General features: G+C 43.3%; 1 protein-coding gene across 1 annotated transcript in view; it reads right to left on the reverse strand.

The window, feature by feature from the left end:
* The window catches only part of SOS2 (SOS Ras/Rho guanine nucleotide exchange factor 2), a 91,046-nt gene that overhangs the window by 44,980 nt on the left and 22,189 nt on the right, over positions 1-23,877 (reverse strand). Inside the window, exons 6-8 of the mRNA XM_045015297.1 lie at positions 23,210-23,353; positions 13,436-13,546; positions 10,796-10,894 (exon numbers count right to left, since the gene is read on the reverse strand). Coding sequence (XP_044871232.1) covers positions 10,796-10,894; positions 13,436-13,546; positions 23,210-23,353 — 354 coding nt within the window. The remainder of the gene's footprint in view (positions 1-10,795; positions 10,895-13,435; positions 13,547-23,209; positions 23,354-23,877) is intronic.

Below are 23,877 nucleotides of genomic sequence, written 5' to 3' on the forward strand. Positions count from 1 at the left end.
GAAACGCGCCGCGTGGCAACACCCGAGGCCAGAGTCATGGCAGCGGAGTCAGCTGCGTCCAACGAGGCCTGGAGGGAAGCTCTCTCCAGCTCCGTCCTTTGTTGCAGGAGGGCATCGAACTCTTGACGGGAGTTCCAAAGAACCGACTCTGTAAATTTGCCCACCGCCACCCACAGTAGCGGATAAGCAGGGCTTGCTGGTTCGCTACACGAAGTTGCAGGGCCCCCTCCGGGTACATCTTATGGCCCAGTAAGACCACATGCCCAGCCTCTTTGGATTTAGGGGCTGGTCGCATTTCGATTAGAGGAGGGCCGGAGGGGTATGTTCCTGCCCCCGCCTCATCTGGGGAGGAGGAAGAAGAAAGGCCCGGCACAAGCGGGTCCTGTGTGGGCTCGAGCTCCTGGACGACCTCCTGATCCGGTGGGATCTGGGAGCCCGGTGCCGAACCGGGGGTTGCTCTGTACCGGTCGGACGGGGACGACTAATTGCCACCTCTGGCACCCAGAGCTCGGAGGGAACGGAGCGAGATGGGATCACCGGTACGCCTCTGGCGTGGTAGTACACCCACGGTGTCCAGAATGACCACTGATAGGTCTCCTGGAAGACTCTGGAGGGCACATCGGAAAACAGAGTGCTACGCATAGGAAGTGTCCGCACGGGACGACACTGATGCGTGGCTGGATGGCCCTGGAGGAGCTGAAAGCTCTTGGTAGAGTCTCCGTCTGTAACTGACGTCGCTCGATGCGGCACTGGGGATCGGTACCGGTAGACAGACCGGTACCGAGAACGGGACCTGCCAGCGAAGCTGTGCTGGGCGGTCGACCGAGGGTGCGAGGCTCGATGATCAGGAGTGGCTACGAGCGTCCCGGTGCCTGGGGCTTGATCGGTGCTGAGTGTCCCGGACCGGCGAACGGGATGCTGACCGGTGCCGCGAGCACTACTGGTACCAACATGGAGAACGGTGCCGAGACCAAGATCGGTGACGGGACCGAGAACATCTGCGGGACCGCGACCCTGAACGGTGCCGCTGTGCGGTGCCAAGGTAGGGTGGTCTGATCAAGGCAGGCTTGCCCATCGACTATGAATACCCACTTCTTCGGATGTTTGCATCCGAAGAAGTGGGTATTCATCCACGAAAGCTCATGCTGCAAAACGTCTGTTAGTCTATAAGGTGCCACAGGATTCTTTGCTGCTTTTACAGAACCAGACTAACACGGCTACCCCTCTGATACCATCGACTATGTAACCCCCACCGGCGGTGCCGGGGGTTGAGGCAGCGTAGATGCTGTCGTTGCAATCAGCCCCCTCGCCGTGGACACTGTCTCCGGCGTGGAGGGAATAGTGAGCTCGACCATAGCTGGCACCCCGGATGCAGCTTCAGGTCCGTACCGGGGAGCTTTCCGGCACCGGACTCGACGGCTCTTGCCTGGCCGGAGTTAATGGTGCGGACATTGACGGTGCCGCAGCAGACATCGGTGCCGGGCGGTCCCACTGAACATAGCGCTCGGCTGCGGAGCAGGCGGCTCGGACGCAGCTTCCTAGCGAGCTCGACCACGGTGCGTACCGGGGAGCTTTCCAGCACCGGACTCGACGGCTCTTGCCTGGCCGGAGTAACTCCTCATCCTCCAGGAGAGAGGTCCATGCCGAGGGTACGTCGGAGTCAGCGACGGTGGTGCCAGGAGGCCTTGGCGGCACCGGCAGTCCAGTGCTGAGGGAGCGCGCCGTGAAAAACTAACTAGCGCTCGGCGCCGAGAGCGGAGGAGCAAGAGCTGCCTCCCTCAGGAGCTGTTTAAAACGAAAGCCCCGCTCCCCTTTGTTCACGGATTAAGGGCCTCACAAATTCGGCACTTATCTGTGAGGTAAGATCTCTCGAGGCACTTAGGAGAAGATCTCGTCGGCAGCGGCTTGTGGCCGCCGAGCATTAGAAAACCCTGTGGACCGGGCATCGGACCCGGCCCCGGGTGAGGGGAAGGGGATAAACCCCAACCCCTGTAAAATAAATACACTATACTATTCTACAAACAAACAGAGTTAACTACAACTATAAACAGAACGAGAGAAAACTACGAGTAGCTAGGGAAGTGGAGGTCAGCTGAGCTGTGCTCCACTGTTCCAACGGCCGTCACGGGCGAAAAGAAGGAACTGAGGAGCGGACGGGCCGGCTGGGGTATATATCCTGCGCTATAGCGGCGCCACTCCAGGGGGCGCCCAGCCGGCCCGCCGGAGTTGCTAGGGTAAAAATCTTCCGAAGAGCCGTGCACGCACGGCGCGCACACCTAACTGGAATGCATAGGAGCAATCACTCGAAGAAGAAGCTTATGCTCAAATAAATTTGTTAGTCTCTAAGGTGCCACAAGTACTCTTTTAGCATAAGTAGTTAGCACATATTCTAAGGAATCATTCCAGGTAAAGTGGCCCATTAACACCTCTGCAGTGATAGGGAGGAAAGAAAGGGGGGAAGAAAGCAGCTGAGGAAGGGTTAATTAGGCTATGTCTACACTACAGCCTAGGTCAGCAAAACTTATGTCGCTCAGGGGTATTCCATCCCCTGAGCAACATAAGTGACACCAACATAAGCTGTAGTGTGTACAGCGCTATGTTGGTGAGACAGCTTTTGCCGCGCGCAGAGGTGTTTTTTTTATGCCAACGCAACTGGAGAGCTCTCTCCTGTCAGCGTAGAGCGTCTTCACCACACTAACTACAGCAGCGCCGCTAAAGCATTGTACATATAGACATGCCTTTAGTGGGTTACAGATTGTTGTAATAACTTCAACCAAGTCCAGCAGATGGGTAAGAGCAAAGGTCAACTTCATATACCACTTTCTCTACGAGCAAAGATAAAGTTTGAAATTCCAGATTTAAAACTAGCAACAAATGATCAACTCCAGTGATAATGTTTACTTCACTTACTAGTGAAAACAAGATTTTTCCTTCTCCACTATACAGGAACTCACCGATTTACAAAAATCTAATTAGTTTTCATAGTCGATATTCATCTCAACACTCACTTGTAAGAAAAAAGGGTTTACAGAAAACTTCACATTCTTTAAGGTAATAGTTCATAAAATATTATCAGCATAAGTTCATCATGAGTAACCGAAGAGTCTATACGATTTTAACTGTAAATTCCTCTTGTAAGTTAAGATTGCATGAAAAACTTAGTAGACAAGAAAATTCAGGCACACTGGTCTACTGGGCAAAATCAAGCCAATTTGCCACCCACTATGGGCTAACTCATGTTTGCCCTATGTATTTTAAGAGGAATCTTACCCACAATCACTCAAGTATGGCAGTAGCCGCCTTTTTCTTTCCCAGTATGCTCTCTCAGCAAGAATATTTAGCTGGCTCTAGAAGTAATTGAGATAACAGGACTGACCAGATGGGCCCTCTCCCTTTATGTGATTCAAAGTACTACCACTATATTTTCCAGATGTCCAAACATTCCCCAGTCTGTATATCATGGAAATCAAAGAACTTCTATATCTGAGAATTTGTGAGGATTACACATGCTGAGAAGAGTATAAGGAAGAGAAAATAAGGTGCTTGCCATGGTGAGTAACCCCTCTTTTACACTTCATAAGCAGAAACTCTAAAACAGCAAAGGGAAAAGGAGAGAGGGCATAAGATGGGTCTGAAAAAAATGACACAAGGTTTATGAAGTCCTAAAACACGCAAGTAGCTAAGGATTGTGACAATATTATGATTCTGCTCCTCAGAGTCCCTAGGAGCATTTCTTCCAAACTCTTTCCAAAATGAGAGATCATCGCTGGCATACACTGATAAAAAGGTTGTATTTAGCTTAGTGAAACAGCTCCAGAAAATAGTCTAAAATTGTAGCTAGTGGATATTACATGGCATCTATTTTCATTTTCTGTAAAGATATATGGAAATCTCTCCCATTTCTGGTTTCCAACATATTGAGTTTTCGGAATCCATTTCAGGCAACTTGTTCTGGCAAAATTTACTCTCTCAAGTTCTTGCCCTTTACAGCCAAGCTTTCCGACTAAATCAACATAGGAGTGCAATTTATTTGCTATTGACGGGATAAGAAAAAAGGAACATGTTTTTGCCAGAGATGTGACAGAATATTAATACTGGTAAACTGACAATCACGACAGTTGTCAACTTTTTTATTCTTTTCTGAAGGAAATGACCGACAACAGGAATAAAGGGCATTAGAGTTCTTCTGACAACTGAGAAACACAACTATTGGTTATGAAGAATTGAACTGTGGTATTTAGTTCCTTCCTTCCCTCTGGTATTCTAAAATGGATGATCTTGTGTGGATCTAATCTCTTGGAACATCCTCTAAAACTGTGCAAATGTCCCCTTGTAATTGTAGAATGAGTTCAATTAATTGTATTTCTGCGTTTGGTCTCATGTCTTGGCACCTGAACGTACTTTAGAGGCAATGTTTGCAGAGTACAGTTGTTGTAGTTCTTGACAAATGTTAAGACACTCTTCCTTATTGATGTAACAGAATGCCAAAAGACAGAACTATAGTAATATTATCTTATTGTGTTGACACACTTTTCTGTTGTCTTATGTTTTAGATGAACTAATGTGCTGGGCACAGATTTACTTAAGGAGCCAATCAACCAGTGGTGGTCAAGGACAAGACAACATTTATCTCCAAAGGCTGTCCATCACAAGATCATTATGCAATTTTGCACTAATTAGTATTCTGCTCAGGACAGGTCAGAGACTGGATTAGCTGTGGCATTTTGTGATTATACCCTCAAACTACGGAGCACGAAAACACACCATGCTCAACGTAAGAAAAATGTTGTATAATGTGGTGAGTAGGTATATGTTTGTTCATATGTATTTCTCACTGGTGATTACAAAAGATAAGGTGCTGAGAGTCTATAAAATGCTGCTGTTCGTTCTCTATATCTGCTGCTAATGATTAAACAATAGTGAAAGGGATAAAAGACAGAATTTAATATCTTTTGGGTTGTTTGGCAGCTATGTAGCATGCCATTCTATGCAAGAAATCTCTGAAGTGAGTGGATTTGAAGATAAATATCAACAAAAAGATAATTAATAGTCTGTCTATATATATGGAGATATACCTATCTCATTGAACTGGAAGGGACCCCGAAAGATCATTGAGTCCAGCCCCCTGCCTTCACTAGCAGGACCAAGTACTGATTTTGCCCCAGATCCCTAAGTGGCCCCCTCTAGGACTGAACTCGCAAGCCAATGCTCAAACCACTGAGCTATTCCTCTCCCTCCCGTCCTCAGTCACAGTTTAAAAGGGTGGAGAATATGCTAGTTCATTAATAAAGGAAAGTCTTCATGGATTCGACGCTGAGGTCGCATTCCTTCCTTACTTGAATGGCTCTCAACAGTCTGAATCCGGTTGGCAGCTTGTCCAGGGTTTAGATAAATTGAGTTCCTTGAAATAGGTTTATAAAGCTGGTCTGGAAATCTGATGATAAACAGTATTTTTATAGTAGATATCTTTGAAGCAAGAGAGAGGTTATGATCTCCTTGAATTTGTGATCATCAAGGAACTCAATCTAACGTGCATCTGATATTAGAGTTTTTCATTAATTACAAAGTTAATCGCTGTATTTTGAACTGCAGAATATTCTAAGATTGAGAACTAGTTGTAGAATTCCTATGCAGACTATACTTGGCTACCTGTGTTTCTCAGCATTACTGCAAGATCAAATACCTTTATTATCATCAATATTCCATCTCTTAGAACCTCTATGGCAAGCCTGTAATATCCTTTGAGGGAGGTCCTGGGTGGAGTGGCTGTACAGGTGGGCTTGTGCACAACAGTGCATAGTTCTGTAGCTTAAAGAATGAAGTAGCCCAAAACCTGTGTGTGAAAATGGAGCACATGGAAATACAAACATTGCTATTCTAGTCCACAGGCTGAAACATCAACCACAGACAGGCTGCCCTGCAGTCTTTAGATCTGCCAGGGAACATGGGTAGATTTATATCCTAATGCAGAGTTCACCGCACACAGGATCACACCAGAACAGAACCACAGCAATGGCTTATCTAGTACAATGGTCAGTATCAGATACTTTAGAATAAGATGTAAAATTCCTATTACAGGAAATTATGTACTAATATACCACAGGGGAAGTTATCTCCTCACCTCAGAACGGCCATATTGGGTCAGACCAATGGTCCATCTAGCCTAGTATCCGGTCTTTCAACAGTGGCTAATGCCAGGTGCTTCAGAGGGAATTAACAGAACAGGTAATCATCAAGTGATCCATCCTGTCACCCATTCCCAGCTTCTGACAGAGTATATGACACTTCAAAGCATGGCTTTGCATCCCTGTCCATCGTGGCTAATAGCCATTGATGGACCTATCCTTCATGAACTTATCCAGTTCTTTTTTGAATCCTGTTATAGTCTTGGCAAAGAGTTCCATAGGTTGACTGTGCGTGTGAAGAAATACTTCCTCTTGTTTGTTTTAAACCTGTTGTGTATTAATTTCAGTTGGTGATCTAGTTCTTGTGTTATGAGTAAACACTTGCTTATTTACTTTCTTCACACCAGTCATGATTTTACAAACCTCTATCATATCTCCCTCCTTAGTCGTCTTTTTTACAAGCTGAACAGTCCCAGTCTTATTAATCTCTCCTCATATGGCAGCCGTTCCATACCCCTAATCATTTTTGTTGCCCTTCTCTGAACCTTTTCCAATTCCAATATATCTTTTTTGAGATGGGGCGACCAGATCTGCACACACAGATGAAAGGATAAAGAGAAGTCTCTGACTGACCTTCTCTGGAGCATTTGTTGTTTTATATACCATTATTCAGTTGCTTTTTTTATTTATCTTCTCCTCTCGAGGTTAAGTAGTCCTAATTTTTTTAACCGCTCTTCATGCCTTCAGAAACACGAAACCTCTCTTTCATGCCTCTAAGAGTTTTGCTGTACTTGTCTAGACTGTTTCCATTTCTGCCACATTCTTTCTGAGATGAAGTTACTAAAGCATTCAAGGAGAAGGAATACCAACAACTTATGTAATGGCATTAATATATTGTAAGTATTGTTCTCTGTACCTTTCTGAATACACACCAACATTGGGGATTTTTTTTAAATCACTGAGCAGAAGTTTTCACAATGTAATAAGAAGTTCAAATTTTAACCTGAAATTATTCATTGGCACCATTAAAGATGCAACATTTCCCAGAAGAACGACCATACTGGGTCAGACTAAAGGTCCATTCAGCCCAGTATCCTGTCTTCTGACAGTGGCCAATGTCAGGTGCTTCACAGAGAATGAACAGAACAGGTAACCATCAAGTGATCCATCCTGTCGCCCATTCCCAGCTTCTGGCAAACAGAGGCTAGGGACACCATCCCTGCCCATCCTGGCTAATAGCCATTGATGGACCTATCCTCCATGCATTTATCTAGTTCTTTTTTGAACATTCCCAACATTTACTATACAATGATATTCAAGATTTCAGTGTTTCCCTCTGTATACTTAAAAGGACAAATAACTGGGTAATTGCTGATTTTTTTAGTGGCAATTGCTGTAGCTGAGCTAGAACGCTGCCCCAAAGCCTTGTACTCCATTCATCTCTGCATGTAAATCAAAATACATCACACTTAGTAAAAAAAAGCTTTGGATTTTTCCTATTATCAAGAATAAATTTGCCCAAGAATTGCCCATGCATCATCTTGCGGCTTTATCTATTTTTAAGTTATAACTTAAACAAGATCATTTTATGTAAACTTAAAAAAACACAGCAAAATATTTCTGCAGTTATTTACAAGCTTCTACACTTAAAGGTAAAAGACAAAGTTAATGATACCCAACAGTCTGTTCTGCCATTCATGCAGAGGCTGTCTGTATGTAGTTCCCACTAGCATTAACAGGAGTTATTGGTGTGCTGAAAGACTCTACAGACAAAAAGTCTCTTATGAGAGTAGAAAGACAAGACCAAGCTTATCTAGAAAAGATTTAAGTACCTTCTCTGTTTTGCATTTTGGGTAATATAAATAGCAACAAGTCTTCTAGAATCATGAAACAAATAAGATCTTGCAAGTTTGTTAATAAAGCATGTATAATCCTCAATTGCACAGAACACCAAAGTGAAAACACCACACTAAATTAAACACTAGATCCTGTAGCTGAAAACTGTCTAAACACTGTAAGGCCCTAATCTTGCAAAGATTTATGTTTGTACTTAACCTTATGCGCTGTGAGTACGTCCATTGACTTCAATGAGACCACTCAATGCATAATTTTATGCACACGCTTAAGTCTTTGCAGGATTGGAGCCTAAGATTTCATATTTCAACTAAATACTAAGACATAGCCTATTCATAATTTTTTTTTTTTAAGGCAGCAAGGGAACATTAAGATAATCAGTTTTACCTCCTGCATCACACAGGCCACTAAACTGGTTAAGGTATTCACATTTTAAAGAAAAGTGCTTCCAAAAATGTCAGAGAACTGTCACATTTAAAAATGCATTTTGCTGCGGGAAAGAGAACAACTGTCAATGATTAAGTTCTCCCTAGGGTTATTCTTCTTTGAAACAAACACTGTACTTACACGTCTATTAGTACTGACCCTATACCAAGGGCTGGCAAAAAAAACCACAAAAGTATAGCCAATTAATGCTAGTGGTATGAAGACTTATGTCTTCTGAACTAAAACAAGTCAGGCTACTCCAAGAATCAAGAATGATATGTATTTTGTTTATCTTTTAAGTCTCACCTCAAATAAAATTATAAACTTCATGAAGGCATTCAAAGTGTACTAGAAATAAGGCAATTTACATCTTCTAACCACAACAAAGCCCAGGTGTTTGGAACAAAAATTTAGGTGGTTAAAAATGTTGTTTCAAAACTTAGTAACAGTAGAAATATTTTCACAGATTAAAAATACAAGGAAACCACTTAGATTTAAACATTACTACAGGCTGTTGGCAACCCAAACATTATAGCCCTGTGCTAAGACATGAGACTCCAAGTAAAACCCATTATGTTTTCGTTATCTAACATTGACTGAACTGCAAAAAGTAAACAGCATAAAGAATGAAAATTAAACTATCATTTAAAAATGTTAACAATCTTATGCATTAACAGAATTTAATACTTGAAAAACCCAATATTGTTAACCTGAGTTTCCATTCAGTTTTTTCACTGCTAAGTAGATTTTAACTTGTCTGAGTGCTACAATGTGATACAAGTTTTAGGTTGCAAAGTTTGCTATTTCTTCCCACACATACCAGGTACATCCTTGGAACTGTACGCAACGACCAGCTAGCAATATAGAACTGAAAGGCTGTATTAGCTGCATGACAATACAAACTGACCGTATACTAAGGCAAGCCCCATCCCACTGCAATATGCACACAATACATTTTAGGTAATGTAATCTTTTTAATTGTGAGCTTAATTAAAAAATTCTTAGCACTCATGCAATAATAAAATTTAAGAAATAACCCAATGTCACTTCATTCATTTAAATGAAATATGTATAGTTTAATCAATCATTCACTTGTTCATGAATGTGTTACAAATCTATTTCTTAGCAACATCTCTACTACCCCAGAGATGGGCAAACATTTTTGGCACATGGTCTACAATCATTAAAAATCTCTGAGGCTACAAGTGTCCCAAGATCACTCCCTATAGCCAAGATACCGCATTGTCCCTAGTCACATTTCTGTTCTTTGTTTATTCATTTATAATGCTTATCTCATACTCCCAACAAGAATTGTATTTCTGCTTTTTGATGGACCCTCTATCCTGCCTGGGTCCCTGTCTCCATTAACTCAAATCAGAAGCAAACAAATACAGACAAATGGAGGTATGCGCAAATGTTGTTATACTATTTATCAGGTGCTATGAACAGGGTTACCTGCAAAAACATATGCTGTGGTGTGGACTACCTTGCCAGGGCACGTAATAAGCACTAGATACAGAGTAATCTTTGGTCATACCCACAGATTACTTTTTGTATAGTTTATGTCTCTATTTCTCAACACGTAGAATTATTTATAAATCCACATCAGTTCCCAAACTACGCAGTCTTGCTCTTGGTAACAAAGCTATTGAAAACAAAATGCTACAGGAATATAATTTAACTACCAACTAAATCAGGATTCCACAAATCCTTGTGAATGTCCTCACTTTTTAAGGTACAAAATATTAAAGCCTCTCCAACATTTTTTTTTTTTAATTAAAGGAGTGTTGTGGATGTACTCTTCTCCTATCCTCATTATGGAGAAAATATGCCGGGCTTTCAAAGATTCTACTTTATTTATTTCTCAGCTTTGTCCACTTGGAACCCAAAGCAACTACTGAATAGTCAAAATAGATTATTCTGATTTTGTTGAGTGTGAAACACAAGTTTTCCAAAAATAATAAGATGGATTTGCTTGCCTTGAGCTGAGAGGCCCGGACATTGAGTTGAACCATCTTTTACTGAATTAGGAAAATGTATGAAATAGAAGTAAACGAAGAATTAAAAGCAATTCACACTGTAAAATTAATGAAAATCTCACTTAAATGCCAGTTCAATTTAATAAAAAAATAGACCTCGCATGCCACAGCACACAAGCAATAATCGAAGATTTATGGAAGCTTTGAGAACTGGAGTAGTTTGAATTTTGCATGATTTAATATTGATAATATATTGTAACAATCAGTTTACTTTCTAACCATGCAATCACTACTGTAAAATTTATGCTTAACTATATTTACATCCTATCTTCATGCACAGTAAATAAAAATTAACTTCCTAGTTCAACTAAAATTACTCATACTTTAAATGAAACCGCACTACTGTCTTACCTGTAATAATTCAAAGTAGTGCAAACAATGATAAACTGGGATCAGCATAAGCCGTGGAAGAACATACCGTACAGCTTCTTTAAAACCTTCAGCAATAGACTGAAAAGAAAAAAAAGCGGCATTATTACCATATATAAGCCCAAAAATGGAGGGAAGAAGTTGAGGGGTTTTTCCGAGTTTTATTAATTTGTTTGTGAGAAATGCAGATATAGTGAATCTTTAGAAGAGCTTGAATGAGTAAGGTGTGGTGAGATGGTGAGCCAGGAGGCAGAGTGCATTGCAAATACTGGAAGCACCATTTTTAAAAGCAGGACGGATCAGAGGGCAGTGCACACATGCTCCCAGTTTGCTACTAAAAATTCACCCATTGCTTGCAAGATACAGCATCCTCAACTGCCTCAGCGAGAATCTGCAGTGGCAACCTCATAAAATAGGCAACTTATCAGTTTCACTGTGATTACCTCTATTTTCACCAGAAATAGCAAATCAACATACCATGTGCTGGAACAAGTTAACTAGAAAACAATTTACAAACAGCTCTCAGGTCACACAAAGCCATGTGGGCCTTTATCCTTAACAGACTCCATACTTCAGCACTATCTTCAGTACCAGCCACAAAACTTAAGTTTTTCCACGATCAAGATTTCCATTGCATTAACCATATATTCCTCAGGAAAGCCTGTCACCTGGTTTTAACATCTACACAAAGAACTAGTTATGCATCTCCTTTTCTTATTAATTAGCACTAGCTCAAAAAGCCAAAAATTAAAAACATGCAGAATTCTATAGCGAAACCGTATTCATGACTAAGCAGACATAATCCTAAAGCGCACAGTCATGTCTGGGAAGTTAGGGTATTAAGGCGTAAAGCTTGAAAAACATTATGATCAGTCAGATATGCTCAAACCCACTTCTTTAATGGATATTTTACTATAAGTAACAGAAGGAATTTCAAATTCCTGCAGAATTTGGTGCTGGAATGCAGTGAAAGCTTAAAGACTTGGGACCCAGAGACAATCTGACCAAAGAGTACCCCACAAGAAATTCAAGTACTCCACCTCCTACCACCCTGCAAAAGGGTTTGTGGGACTCACATCTCTCTTCTCTCAATGCTACCTCCTGCTCTCCAGATCTCAAAGTGCACCGTGTCTTTCCCTCCAAATCCTTGCTAGATCCATAGGCCCAGATATTTAAATTCTGCCTTAATATACCCCTCTGACATCCCACAGAAATCAGGAGATCTTATTAAATACACGGGATAATACTATTCGTAATAGCGTTGGGATTCACGTATTTATTTAATCAACAAAAATGATTTTAAAACTGTTTTGCATTTTGATCAGTTAACTAACACAGTAACTCAGAAGGCAAGAGGAGGAGAAAGAATTTCCAAGGGATCCTGGGAAAGGAACATAACTTCTTGAAGTATGGATCAGAAAAAAAGCTGAGAGAAATCACAGACACACCTTAAAATTAAGTAACTGTGGAATGGAAATTTATTTATCCAATGTTTTCCTTTCTGGAAATGATCTGTCAGTCTAAGACATCTAGACTGGACCTCTCTTTCTGCAATTGCCAGAGGCAGCTCATGGTTGTCCATGGGACTTCAACGCTTGGCCACACCTCTTCTGCCTTCACTCCAATTTGACGGAGACAAAATGCTAAGGAACATCCCAAACACAGTCTAACTCTTAGTACTGGAGGGGCGGGGGGGGAGAGGGAGAGTCAAGAGAGGATGCCAGCTTCCTTCCCAAGTGACTCAGTATTCACCTGAGTATCTAGGATAAGGCTCCAGAGCTTTTCCCTATAAAGGTGGATCAGCCATGGGTGGTTGTTTTTGTTTGTTTTTGTTTTGGGGGGGAAGCAGGAAGGAGTTTACTGCACTGACCAACCAAGGAATCATCAGTTGCAGGATGATGGTCTTGTTTACTGAGTCCCAAAAGGTGAAGAGGACTGACTCACCCTTGAAGAGATGTCTCGGGAGGAGTCTCAGCTGGCACGATGGGACATAAAGACCCTAACAAGCTGTCCAAACTGACTCCTTGCCCAAGCAGGGTCTGTGGGATAGGAGCAACTGTGGCAGAGCTCTCCTTCTGTGGCTCCTTTGAGTCTCCTTCCAGATGAAGAACTCTTAGCCATTTGTAGGTACTGTTTAGCAGGATCTGCCATGCTGGGGGGAAGGGGAAAATAAACAAGGGAAGGAGCTCAGTGGGTGGTCCTGCTAAGGAATGGATCCCTGAAAAAAGTCAACCATTGGATGAAGGACAAGGTGTATGTGGTGAAGGGGGGAGGGAGAGAGAGAGAGAGAAAGAGAGAGAGAGAACACATTGTTCACTGATTTGGTATTAAAAATGGGGATGGCAATGGAAAAGGCAGGAATGCCAAGTCACCACTTTGCTGGAGGCAAAGAATCTAGTACAAGGGCTGAAGGGAAGTGACCAAGACCAACCGACGTGTCTGAGCTGCCTCCAGTATTTGCAAAAAGAGAGAGACAGCCCAAATACCTTAATCTGAGGAGAAATCATGATCCGGGATCCCACTAGGATTTCCCCCAACCCCAAAGAGTGATTGGAAACAGGAAATATAGGCTGAATCTCAAAAAAGAAATGTCGTATTTCTTGAGTGAGATTTCATACTTACCTGAAAATGTAGCGCAACAGCTGGTTTAGCCATCAAGTTATTAAAATGCTCATGAAACCGTGGGGAAAGAATATCCTGGGATAAAGTTTCATATGGATCAAAGGCTTGTTCCTAAAGAAAGGAAGAAATAATTATGTATATACAGAAAAAGGATGCAGGACATCTTTTTTGCTCAGCTGTACGATTTGCTTATTGAGATCTGATGTTTTAATGTGATTTTTCAAGAAAGTTTCAGCTCACTCAAAAATAATATAACTCGGTATATCCCATAATTCATTAATGTATATTTTAATACATGAACAAACCTGTTGTGAGCATTGCTCAGCATCACCATATTTGTCATTAACACAAATGTTAATGAAATGGTGGTAGCCAAGAGGCAAATTCTTACTTACAGTCCAGTAGTGATCCCATCACTAAGAAGTCAGGTTTTGAAAAGGCTTCTCTAACACATATGAAAACAATGATTACCCCCAAAGTAACTTTGGTTCTCTGAGCTGATGTCGGTGTGGATCCCACCTCAGGTGCTCATGTGCCTCACACGTTGCAAGACCTGATTTCCTAGGAAATTTCATGTATAGAAGATCAGCCCTAAGGGCTTGGAGCTCGCTCACTCTCCTGGCCAAAGTGCTTGCAGCTAGGAAGACTGTCTTCAGAAAGAGTCTTCTTTTGAGTCCGAGTCTCGACAGGATGACACAGTTCTGGGGCAGGAGCCATCTCTTTGACCAGTGAGTAAATATACATCACATCCTTGAGGAGCTTCAATGCTGCTGGGCGAGAGAAGATGGAGCACAAATGTACAGGCAGAAGCAAACTGAGATCAGAATGGGATGGACCTTAGTGGAGCTGAACAAAAGATCAGTGTTTCAGATACAGCAAGTAGTCAAGGATCTGTGGTACCTGCATAGGAGCCAAGCCTTGTTAGGCTACCAAGATCAAAAACCTCTTCCAAGTTGACAATTAAGTCCTTCTGGTTGTTGTCTTTGGTTGTTGTCCAGTCATCCTGAGATAGGAGAGGTACATCTCTCCTGGTTGTTCTCTTTCTACTCTGTAACTACATCTCCTAGAGGTGCCTAGGGCAGTCCCAGACTGTAGTACTTAGCCAGCCAACATCCAGGCTGTCAGGTGCAGAGACTTTAGGTCCGGATGACCTATCTGGCAGTGGTGCTGTAAAATCAGGTCCAGGCACTATGGGAGCCGGTTCAATGGCTGAATGGACATCTATAGCAAGTCTGTCAACCAAAACTGCTGGGGCCAATGTGGTGCTATGAGAATCATCGTGGCTGTGACTCTTGAATTTGGAAATCACCATGGAAGATGGGGGAAAATAGGTGGAAAGACATAAAGGAGGCCTTGGGTTCCATTGCGGAAGGAAGATGCTGGGCAGCGAGCTTGGAACAGAGATGACAGTGGGTTACTCTCCTTGGTGGTGAACCGGTCTAATACAGGAACCTCCCAATAATGGAATACTGGCACAACAACATCTCTCTGCAGTGACCATTCATGACTGGCATGATTATCTTCTCACGAAGTCTCTAGTCAATGCTGACTCCTGGGAAGTGAACAGCCATTGGGGTTACCCCTGTTGCTAGCACCATATCTAGAATTTGATGGCCTCCAGGCAGAGGGGCAAGAAGCATGCATCTCCTTGTTTATGCAGTGCATCACAGATGTGGCATCCATCAGGTTCTACAATGTGGAATTTCAGAGGACAGGCAGGAACACTACACAGGCCAGCAAGATGGCCCTGAGCTCCATGATGTTTATGGGAACTCCCACGTTCTCCAGGAACCAGATCCTTTGCATTCACAGGTGGTCCAGGTAGGCTCCACAACTTTTGCCTGATGCATCTGTGACTGAAGTCTTTGTTGAGTAGGAGGAACAAAAACAATACCCCCTCTGCTTAATTTTTTGGGGCCCAGCACCATGTCAACTCTGCAACAATATGAGGCGGCCCCAAGACATTACTGTCCATCCGATGTCTTGGAGGGGAATAGATGAATTTGACCCAAAGAAGTAGCAGCCTCAGGTGAAGTCTGGCAAGCAGCATCACATATATGACACTCTGGCATATGGTTTAACAACCCAAGGCAAGTCTGTAACCACTGTAGTCTGATCTTATCTCAAAAGTAATAGTGAGCACGTCAGGAACCTGAACTCTAATAGGTATGCCCACTCTGACCTGGAGTCTACCATAACTCCAATGAACTCTATCCTCTGCATCACAGTTCACTAGAAGGACCTCCAGGCAAATAGGAAGGGAGAATATTCTAGGTTTGTTGCAGTCTCTTGCTGGGATCTGCCTTTGACCAGCCAGTTATGCAGGTAAGCATACACATGGATGCTCTGCCTTCTCAGGTATGCTGCAACCTCTGCTAGCCACGTTGTAAAGACTCTCAGTGCTGTGGAGTGTTTGAATAATAGTACTTTTTGTTGGCAGTGATTTGGCCTCACTGTGAATCTCAAGTACTTCCTGTGAGCTGGGTGGATCTTTCACAAGAAGGGAGAGACCCTCTTTCAGATAAGGAAATTATATTTCATGAACAAGGTGTGAGAGCTGGCCACCCAGTGGGGCATCTCAGTTTGGTTGAGGGTATCAATATGGGTTCTGGGTTGCTGCCAAGGTTCTTCACCGTGTGCCATTCCCACCTTGGCAGACTTCAGGACTCTTTCCTTGGAATTAAGTTTCACAGTCTCCTTGTGGGACGATCCCATGTGTTGCTTGGAGCTCATGCTCTATGCAGGATTGTTTCAGTGTTGTCCTTCTGCTCCTGGGCCACAGACTCTGATGTTGAAGGTGTCAGCGCTGAGGTCACTGGTGTTGAGGGCATCAAAGCTGATGGTGCCAGTTTTGACAGCGTCCCCTTAGTTGCCTCTTTCACTAACTGCTCTTGGAGTGTGGTAGCTAATGCTGACTCTTTTAGTTCCATTCTGATAGCTGTCACTTCCTCTGGGTCTGAGTGACTCACATGGATCACTCAAGCAGATGTAATGTGACCCAGGAGTCCCTACAGTTACAGATTCTAGAGGAAAACAACTGGCACGCCAAGCACCTTGGGATATGGCTCTCCCCCATGTAGAACAGGCAAGAGCTGTGTCTGTCAGTAGGGAGGATGAGACCATCATAGGATGGGCAGGGTTTAGAGCAGTGGTTTTCAACTGTTTTTCATTTGTGGACCACTAAAAAATTTCAAATGGGGGTGCAGACCCCTTTGGAAATCTTAGTCTGCAGACACCCAGAGGTCCACGGATCACCGGTTGAAAACAACTGGTTTAGAGTCTGTCATGTTGGTGCAAAATACCGTGCCCCATTACACGGGAGGTACACCAGGGTCTCTCTATTTTTTTTTATTGCAATGTCCAAATTAAAGGAGACAAGGGAGAAGAGTGGTGAAAACTTTCTTTTCACCACACTATCCAAGAAAGGGTGAGATTGAAGCCTTGTAGCAGTAGCTGGTCGTAAAGCGGCTGGATTTGGTCTCACTGTCATGGGTAATAAAAGGGAACTGAAGGAGGGCCATGGTTGCTCTGCCCTTTCTGCCATTGCACAAGGTCCAGACAGGCACTGCTATTCAAAAGAATCCAGTCTCACATGCAGGAGGCATAGGAGCACATACGACAGTGGGATCCACACAACATATTTGAAGACACATTTCCTATACTTACTGTCTGGTTACGATTTCTCTAGTTAAAGCTGCATTAGAACAGTTTATGTTCATATGCTCATAATTTTCTGAAATTTTCACCACTGAGGCATTTTCCACTCATGGTCTCTGCCCAAAGGTGATTTTATTTTTTTAAGTTTGGGCAAAATTCCTTCAACTGTTTTTCTGGTAAGAAAACAACCAACATAACTAACTGTTTTACTTCACAATAAAACAAGAAGAACTATTTAAAAGCGAATGAAAGTGCTCTCGTAGCAAAACCACGATTGTGGAGGAACAGAGATTCCAACTCCAACCACGTTGGCGGTAAGAGGAACTGAAGAGAGGTTGACCCGCACAAACTAATATAGCATCGCTTGAGACACGAAGCTACGTACAACGGACGCTGCTACGAAAATCATCTGGCTCTGGCGCACATGAAAACCCATGTTTGGAATACATATAGGGACCACCACTTGAAGAAGAATCATAAAATGCAAGTGTAAAAAAGTTGCAGGCACTTTTGGCGCAAGGCTACTGCAAAACTAACTGATATCTGAAAGCTGCATTCAGCATTACAATGGTTGTGGTTGTTTTGGAAAAACTGGTTTTGATTTGACAAAGTTATGAGAATTTGCAGCTTGTGTACAGAGCATACACAGCAGAATTTTACATCATCACATACACCTCTGAAGGCATGTTTTATTCAATATCCATGAGACAAACGATTAATTTAAGTTCCACACTCATGCATGCATATTTCAGCCCTTTTTTGCTTTAGAATATTTGAGCTAGATATCAACATGTACTGAAATTATAATTTTTAAATTATGTGATAAAAAAGAGGTTTTCACCAGGATTCTAAAATGTCACTTGTCTAGAAACTTTCTATCCCAAACCACCAACACATTAGACCCAAAGAAAAAGGCAAAAAACTTTTTTAAATGGAAAGGCTTCTTTCCTCTCTATTCCCTTCATCTCAAAAATGCTACCCCATTTTTGCACAAGATTTGCAGAAGAAAATTTACCTATGAAAATAGACCAGCTCAAAATGTGATTTAACTTTATAAGTAAATCATAGGGCTTTTATAATGGAAATGCTTAAGACAACTTTAAATATACTTGCTGCTGTATGACCTAGGTATTTTAGTTTTTATCACTAAGCCTCTCTTTTTTATATGTTTTACACAAGAATGGAAGTATCATAAAATGTGTGAAATGTTCAGACAACAGGTCTAGCCTACCAAGTGACCTTGCTCTATATTACCTACCAACCAATAAATTCAACACTCAAATATAGAACCTGCTTTTTTCCTAGATGTAAGTTTCATAATTACTTCTTCATTGTATTAAGAACTTTCAGTTAAATGAAATATATAAAAAATCCAGGCTGTATTTCATTGAAAGGGCTTTGCTTACTGCATAAATCATAAGAGGTCTTTATGGCATATTGGTAAGTGAAAGGAACAATCTCTGCTCTTCATAAGAACCGTTGTAACCTTTACTTGGACCAGTTGCTAGTTGCAGTGAGCTCTCATTTGACTTTTAACTAGATATATTCTGTTTAAAAGCACAGAAGTGCAAAAGAAATTACTCTAAAATTATCCTGCTTAGGAAGATAATGGCAAAGAAGCCTAACTATAGGCTGAAATATTGAGTAAGTTTGAAATTCATTCATTCATAAATGAATTCACAGTTTAAGACCAGAAAGGACCATCACCTCCTAGTCTGGCTTCCTGGCTAACAAGGGCCATAGAATTTCACCCAGTTACCTCTGCATTGAGCACACTAACTTGCATTTGATTAAGGCATCCAAAAAAGGCATTCAGTCTGGATTTGCAGACATCAAGGGACGGACAGTCCACTACTTCTCTTGGTAGTTTGTACCAATGGTCAAACTGCCTCCCTGTTAAATTTTTGCCTTATTCCTAAATTGTATTTTTCCCGCTCTAATTTCCAGCCAGTGGTAGCTGCTATGGCATTCGTCGGTAGACTACAGAGCACTCTGCTGCACAGTGTTTCTTCCCCCTGAAGGTACTTACACACTGTAATCTAGTCACCTCTTAGCCTTCTTTGTGATGAACTAAACAGATTGAGCTCTTTAAGGGCTCATCAACATGGCGACACTCAGGAAATTAATTTTCAAAGTGGATTAGTTAAACCACATTAAACCCCTGTGTGGGCACTCTCATTCAGAATTAAAGCAGCCTTAACTCATCTTAGGGCTTGTCTACACTTCAAATGCTACAGCGGCAGAGCTGCAGCAGCACTTCAGTGTAGACACTACCCATGCTGACAGGAGGGGTTCTCCTGTCTGTGTAGGTAATCAACACCCCCCCTTCCCAAGGGGTTGTAGTAAGATTGATGGAAGAATTCTAGCACTATCTGCACTGGGACTTTGGTAGGTACAGCTACGTATCTCAGTGGTGTGGATTTTTCACACCCCTGAGGGACACATATACCGATGTAAGGGGGAAGTTACCTACCTGTAACTGGAAATTTTTGAGACGCGTGATCCCTATCTGTATTCCACTAAGGGTAATGCGCCATGCGCCCGGAGCTGGAGCTTCCCAAAATAGTTGTATCCTCCAGTCCACACATGTGCCCTTGCATTGCCTTGTAGTTCTGCCCAAGCAATAAAGGGCAGGGCAGGACTGACTGTCTCTTTAGTTCCTTCTCCACCGCAGACCTATCAAATCCACAGCAGAGGGGAAGGAGGGTGGGTTTGGAATACACATAGGGACCACACATCTCAAAGACTTCTGGAAAGGCTTTGTAGATAAAAGGCCAGGGCTCTATGTACATCGAGGAAGTGAAACCACCGTTCCTCATTTGAGGTGTGCGGTTTGGGAAAGACGACGGGACGGTGTATGGATTAATTGAGGTGAAAACGAGAAACTGCCTTTGGCATAAATTTGGGATGCAGGCACAGGGAAACCTTGTCCTTATGAAATGCGGTGAAAGGGGGTTTTGCCATCATAGCCCCCAGTTCACCAACCCTCCTTGCAGAAGTAATAGCAACCAGGAAAGCTACTTTCCTAGATAAAAGAGAGAGCAAGAGGCCAGAGACTGAAGGGAGGGGGTGGGAGTAGAAGGGGGCCTCTTAGTACTGTGAGGACCAGGTTGAGGTCCCACTGAGGAGCAAGAGTCTGGATGGGAGAATATTTGCGTACAAGGCCCTTCCAGAATCTGGCAGTCAAGTGGTGGGTAAAGAGGGAATGCCCCTCCACAGGAGGGTGTAAGGTACTAACGGCCGCTACGTGCACTTTGATGGAGCTGAGAGTGAGTCCCAAGGCCTTCAGAGACAGAAGGTAGTTTAATAGCACGGGAATGCCCACAGCCTCGGGGGCAAGCCTGCTGTGTTGGGCCTAGGCAGTGAAATGAGCCACTTGGCCTGGTATGATTGCCTTGTCGAGTCCTTTCTGCTATCGGAGAAGATGTATAAGACCACCAGTGAGCATTCCTGCGCTAGTGGAGGTGTCCATCCAAAAACCAAGCTGTCAGATGGAGCACCCTTCGGGTGTCTGAGCCTGCCGTTGCGTTGTGTGAGTAGACTCGGAAACACTGGTAGTAAGAGTGGAGGATGCTTCGATATGCAGAGAAGAAGAGGGAACCAAAACTGGAGAGGCCAATACAGGGCGATCAGGATGACCGTCGCCTGCTCCCGTCTGAGTTTGTGAAGAACGCGTGGCAGGAGTCACAATGAAGTGAAGGTGTAGCTGATCTAGTTCGACCAGTCAGTGATCCGGGTGTTCCCCTGTGAGTGGGTCCCGAGACCTCCTCTTGAGCAGTAGTGGAGGCACTTAGTGTTGGTGCGAGATGCAAAGAAGTCCCAGATCAGGTTCCCAGGCATTTGAAAGTGTCCGCAACTACGTGTCGTACAACTCGCATTAGTGGTCAGTTCTGGTTGTGACTGGGGGACTGGAGGTCACTAAGGCGATCGAGTCCAATAAGCTCTGGAACATGTCTTTTGGCAGATAAGTGCATGTGAAGGCTGAGTCAATGCGTGCGCCTATGAATTCTAGTGACTGTGTTTGATGCTCACTCCTAGGGAGAAGAGTAGAAGAAGCTCGCCTCTTTCCTGGACCATGCTGCCAGTAGCCAGTTGTCTAGGTAAGGGAAGACAAGGAATCCTTGTCGCCAAAGGTGGGCTGCTACCACAGAGAAAATCTTTGTGAAGACTTGTAGGGTAGTCTGAGCAGGAGAACCCTGTATTGGAAGTGTTGGGGCCCCACCGTGAACATGAGGTGAACTGTCTCTAGGTTGCATATATGGAAATAGGCATCCTGCATACTGAGAGCTGTAAACCGCATGCCTTTTTCTAGCGAAGGGATGATAGGCGCAAGTGTGACCATGAGGAACTTCAGTTTGCAAATGTAACAGTTGAGGTGTCTCAGACCCAAGATTGGTCTCCCCTTTTCTTGGGCACCAGGAAGTAGTTGGAGTAGAATCCTATGCCTTGAAGGGCTGCAGGGACTGACTTTACTACTCCTCTCTGTAGGATGGAATCCAGTCTAGGGTAAGAACACGGTCGTGAGAGTGATCCATGGAACGGAATCAGGGTGGGGGATATGGAGGAGATAGTGCCATAAACTTCATGGCATAGCCACGCTGAAGGACATCCAGGACCCACTTCCCATTGTAATCATGCTCCATACCAGCAGAAAGCGTTTGAGACAGCCCCCAAAAGGGGTGGCTGATGGCTCTCTAGTTGAGCTCAGAAATATCGTTTAAGCGCAAAATGAGTGTGTTGTGTGGAGGATTGCACTGTCGGAACAGGTGGATGGACTGTGGGCCCTAGGACATTTCTGGGGAGGTTTGTGGCCCGTTGGTGGTAAAACTGGGAAGTTCTGCAGGCAGTGGGCAATAAAACTTTCACTTTGGAAATGACGTGTATATACCTAAGGATTTCAAGTTGGCTTCAGAAGCTTTTAGCGACTGCAAGGAATCATCCATCTTTTGACTGAAGAGGTGTGATTCATCAAAGGGCAGATCTTCAATTGGGTTCTGTACTTCTCTAGGGAAACCTGAGGAGGGAATCCTGGTTACACTCCTCATGATGATTCCAGTTGCCAAAATGCGTGAGGATGTGTCTGCTGAATTAACCGCAGCCTGAAGTATGGACTTAGCAACCAACTTTTCTTCCTCTAGATTTGCTTGGAATTCAGAACAATCCTATGAAGGCAGCTTATCCATGAATTTCACCATCTGTCCATAATGTAGGAAGTCATACTCGGCCATCAGTGCCAGGTAGTTTGAGATCTGGAACTAGAAGCCAGCTGAAGAGAATACCTTTCAGCCCATAAGATCCAATCTCTTGCCCTCCTTGTCAGCTGGGGTGGAGCATGGATGGTACTGTTTAGTCCACTTAATAGAAACTCTGACCCCCCCTTTTTTTGTGGGGGGGGGGGGGTGAGACATAGTACCTCTTTTCTGCCTCTTTCAGAGTGGGGGCACACGCGACTGGGGTATGCCACACAGTGCATGCCGGTCGGAGAATGTTCTTGTTGATTAATTCAGATTATGTCCCTGTGTAGACAAGCCCCAAGTCTCTCACTGTAAGGAACTTTCAAATAATTTTTGTGTCTCTGTTCTGCACTTTCTCCATATTTCCAACCTCCTGTTTAAAATTTTGACACCAGAACTGGATGCAGTATTCTAGTATCTGTCTCCCAATGCCGTCTACAGAGGTAAAATCACCTCCTTACTCCTACTCTCTTGTTTATACATCCAAGGATTGTATTAGCCCTTTTTGTCACATCATCACACTTGGAGCTCATGGTGAGCTGCTTGTCCACTATGACCCTTAAATCATTTTCAGAGTCACTGCTTTCCAAGACACAGCCCTCCATTATGCACGCATGGCCTGTATTCTTTGTTTCTAGACGCGTGACTTTGTATCTGTCTGTATTAATAGGCATGTTTGAATGGCCCATCTTACCAAGAAATCTAGATTGCTCTGTATGACTGCGCTATCATCATTCTCTGTTCAGAACCTCATAAACGTTTTTATTTTTTTGGAGGAGCAGAACATGCCCTCTATTGTCCATTCCACAGAGATATAGAGTCATGGACACTAGCTTAATATGAAGATACAAAATATTCCTATGAAGTGATTTTAGAAACTCACCTCTGCCAGATCTTCAAAGCAGCTGCCAGCCAAAGGATGAGGACTACTTTCATCTGTCATTTCAACAGTATCCTCAATCAACCCCAAAAGCTTCACAGTCAATTCATGAATATCTGAAATGTTGCTAAAGATCGTATCGATATCCTGAGAAAACAAAAATTATGCTTTAGTAATATTTGTTACAATTTCCTTTACTCTTTTGCAGATATCCAAGTGTTTCAAATAAAGTGTGAGCTATCTAAGCCTTGTCTACACTGGCAGAAGTGTGTGAGGCACATATAGCTTACACGCTGCAGTGAAAACAGACTGCATCCACCCTGGCGGAGCCTCTCCCCACTGCTGGAGCTTTTTTGTGCTACCTCCATCATGCCAGAGCCTTTCCCTGCAGCAGGGAAAAGCTCCAGCAGCATGGAGGCAGCATGACACTGCATTGCTAAAAGTAGCAGTGCAGACAGAGGAGGCACTGTTTGGGCGTAGAGAAAGCCACGTAGGGTATACCCACAGGATTCAGGTTTGTCATTACTCGCCTAAGCAGTGTCTCACTGTCTACATGTCTATGCCGTGCCTCTGCTCTACATGCCACCATAAGGAACGTGCAGTGTAGACATACCCTAAATAGGGACAAGACAACAGAAAGAGAGGGGAAAGGAAGTCAAGTTCTAGGCGTC

This window comes from Mauremys mutica, chromosome 4 (genome assembly GCF_020497125.1).
Source record: "Mauremys mutica isolate MM-2020 ecotype Southern chromosome 4, ASM2049712v1, whole genome shotgun sequence".
NCBI lineage: Eukaryota > Metazoa > Chordata > Testudines > Geoemydidae > Mauremys > Mauremys mutica.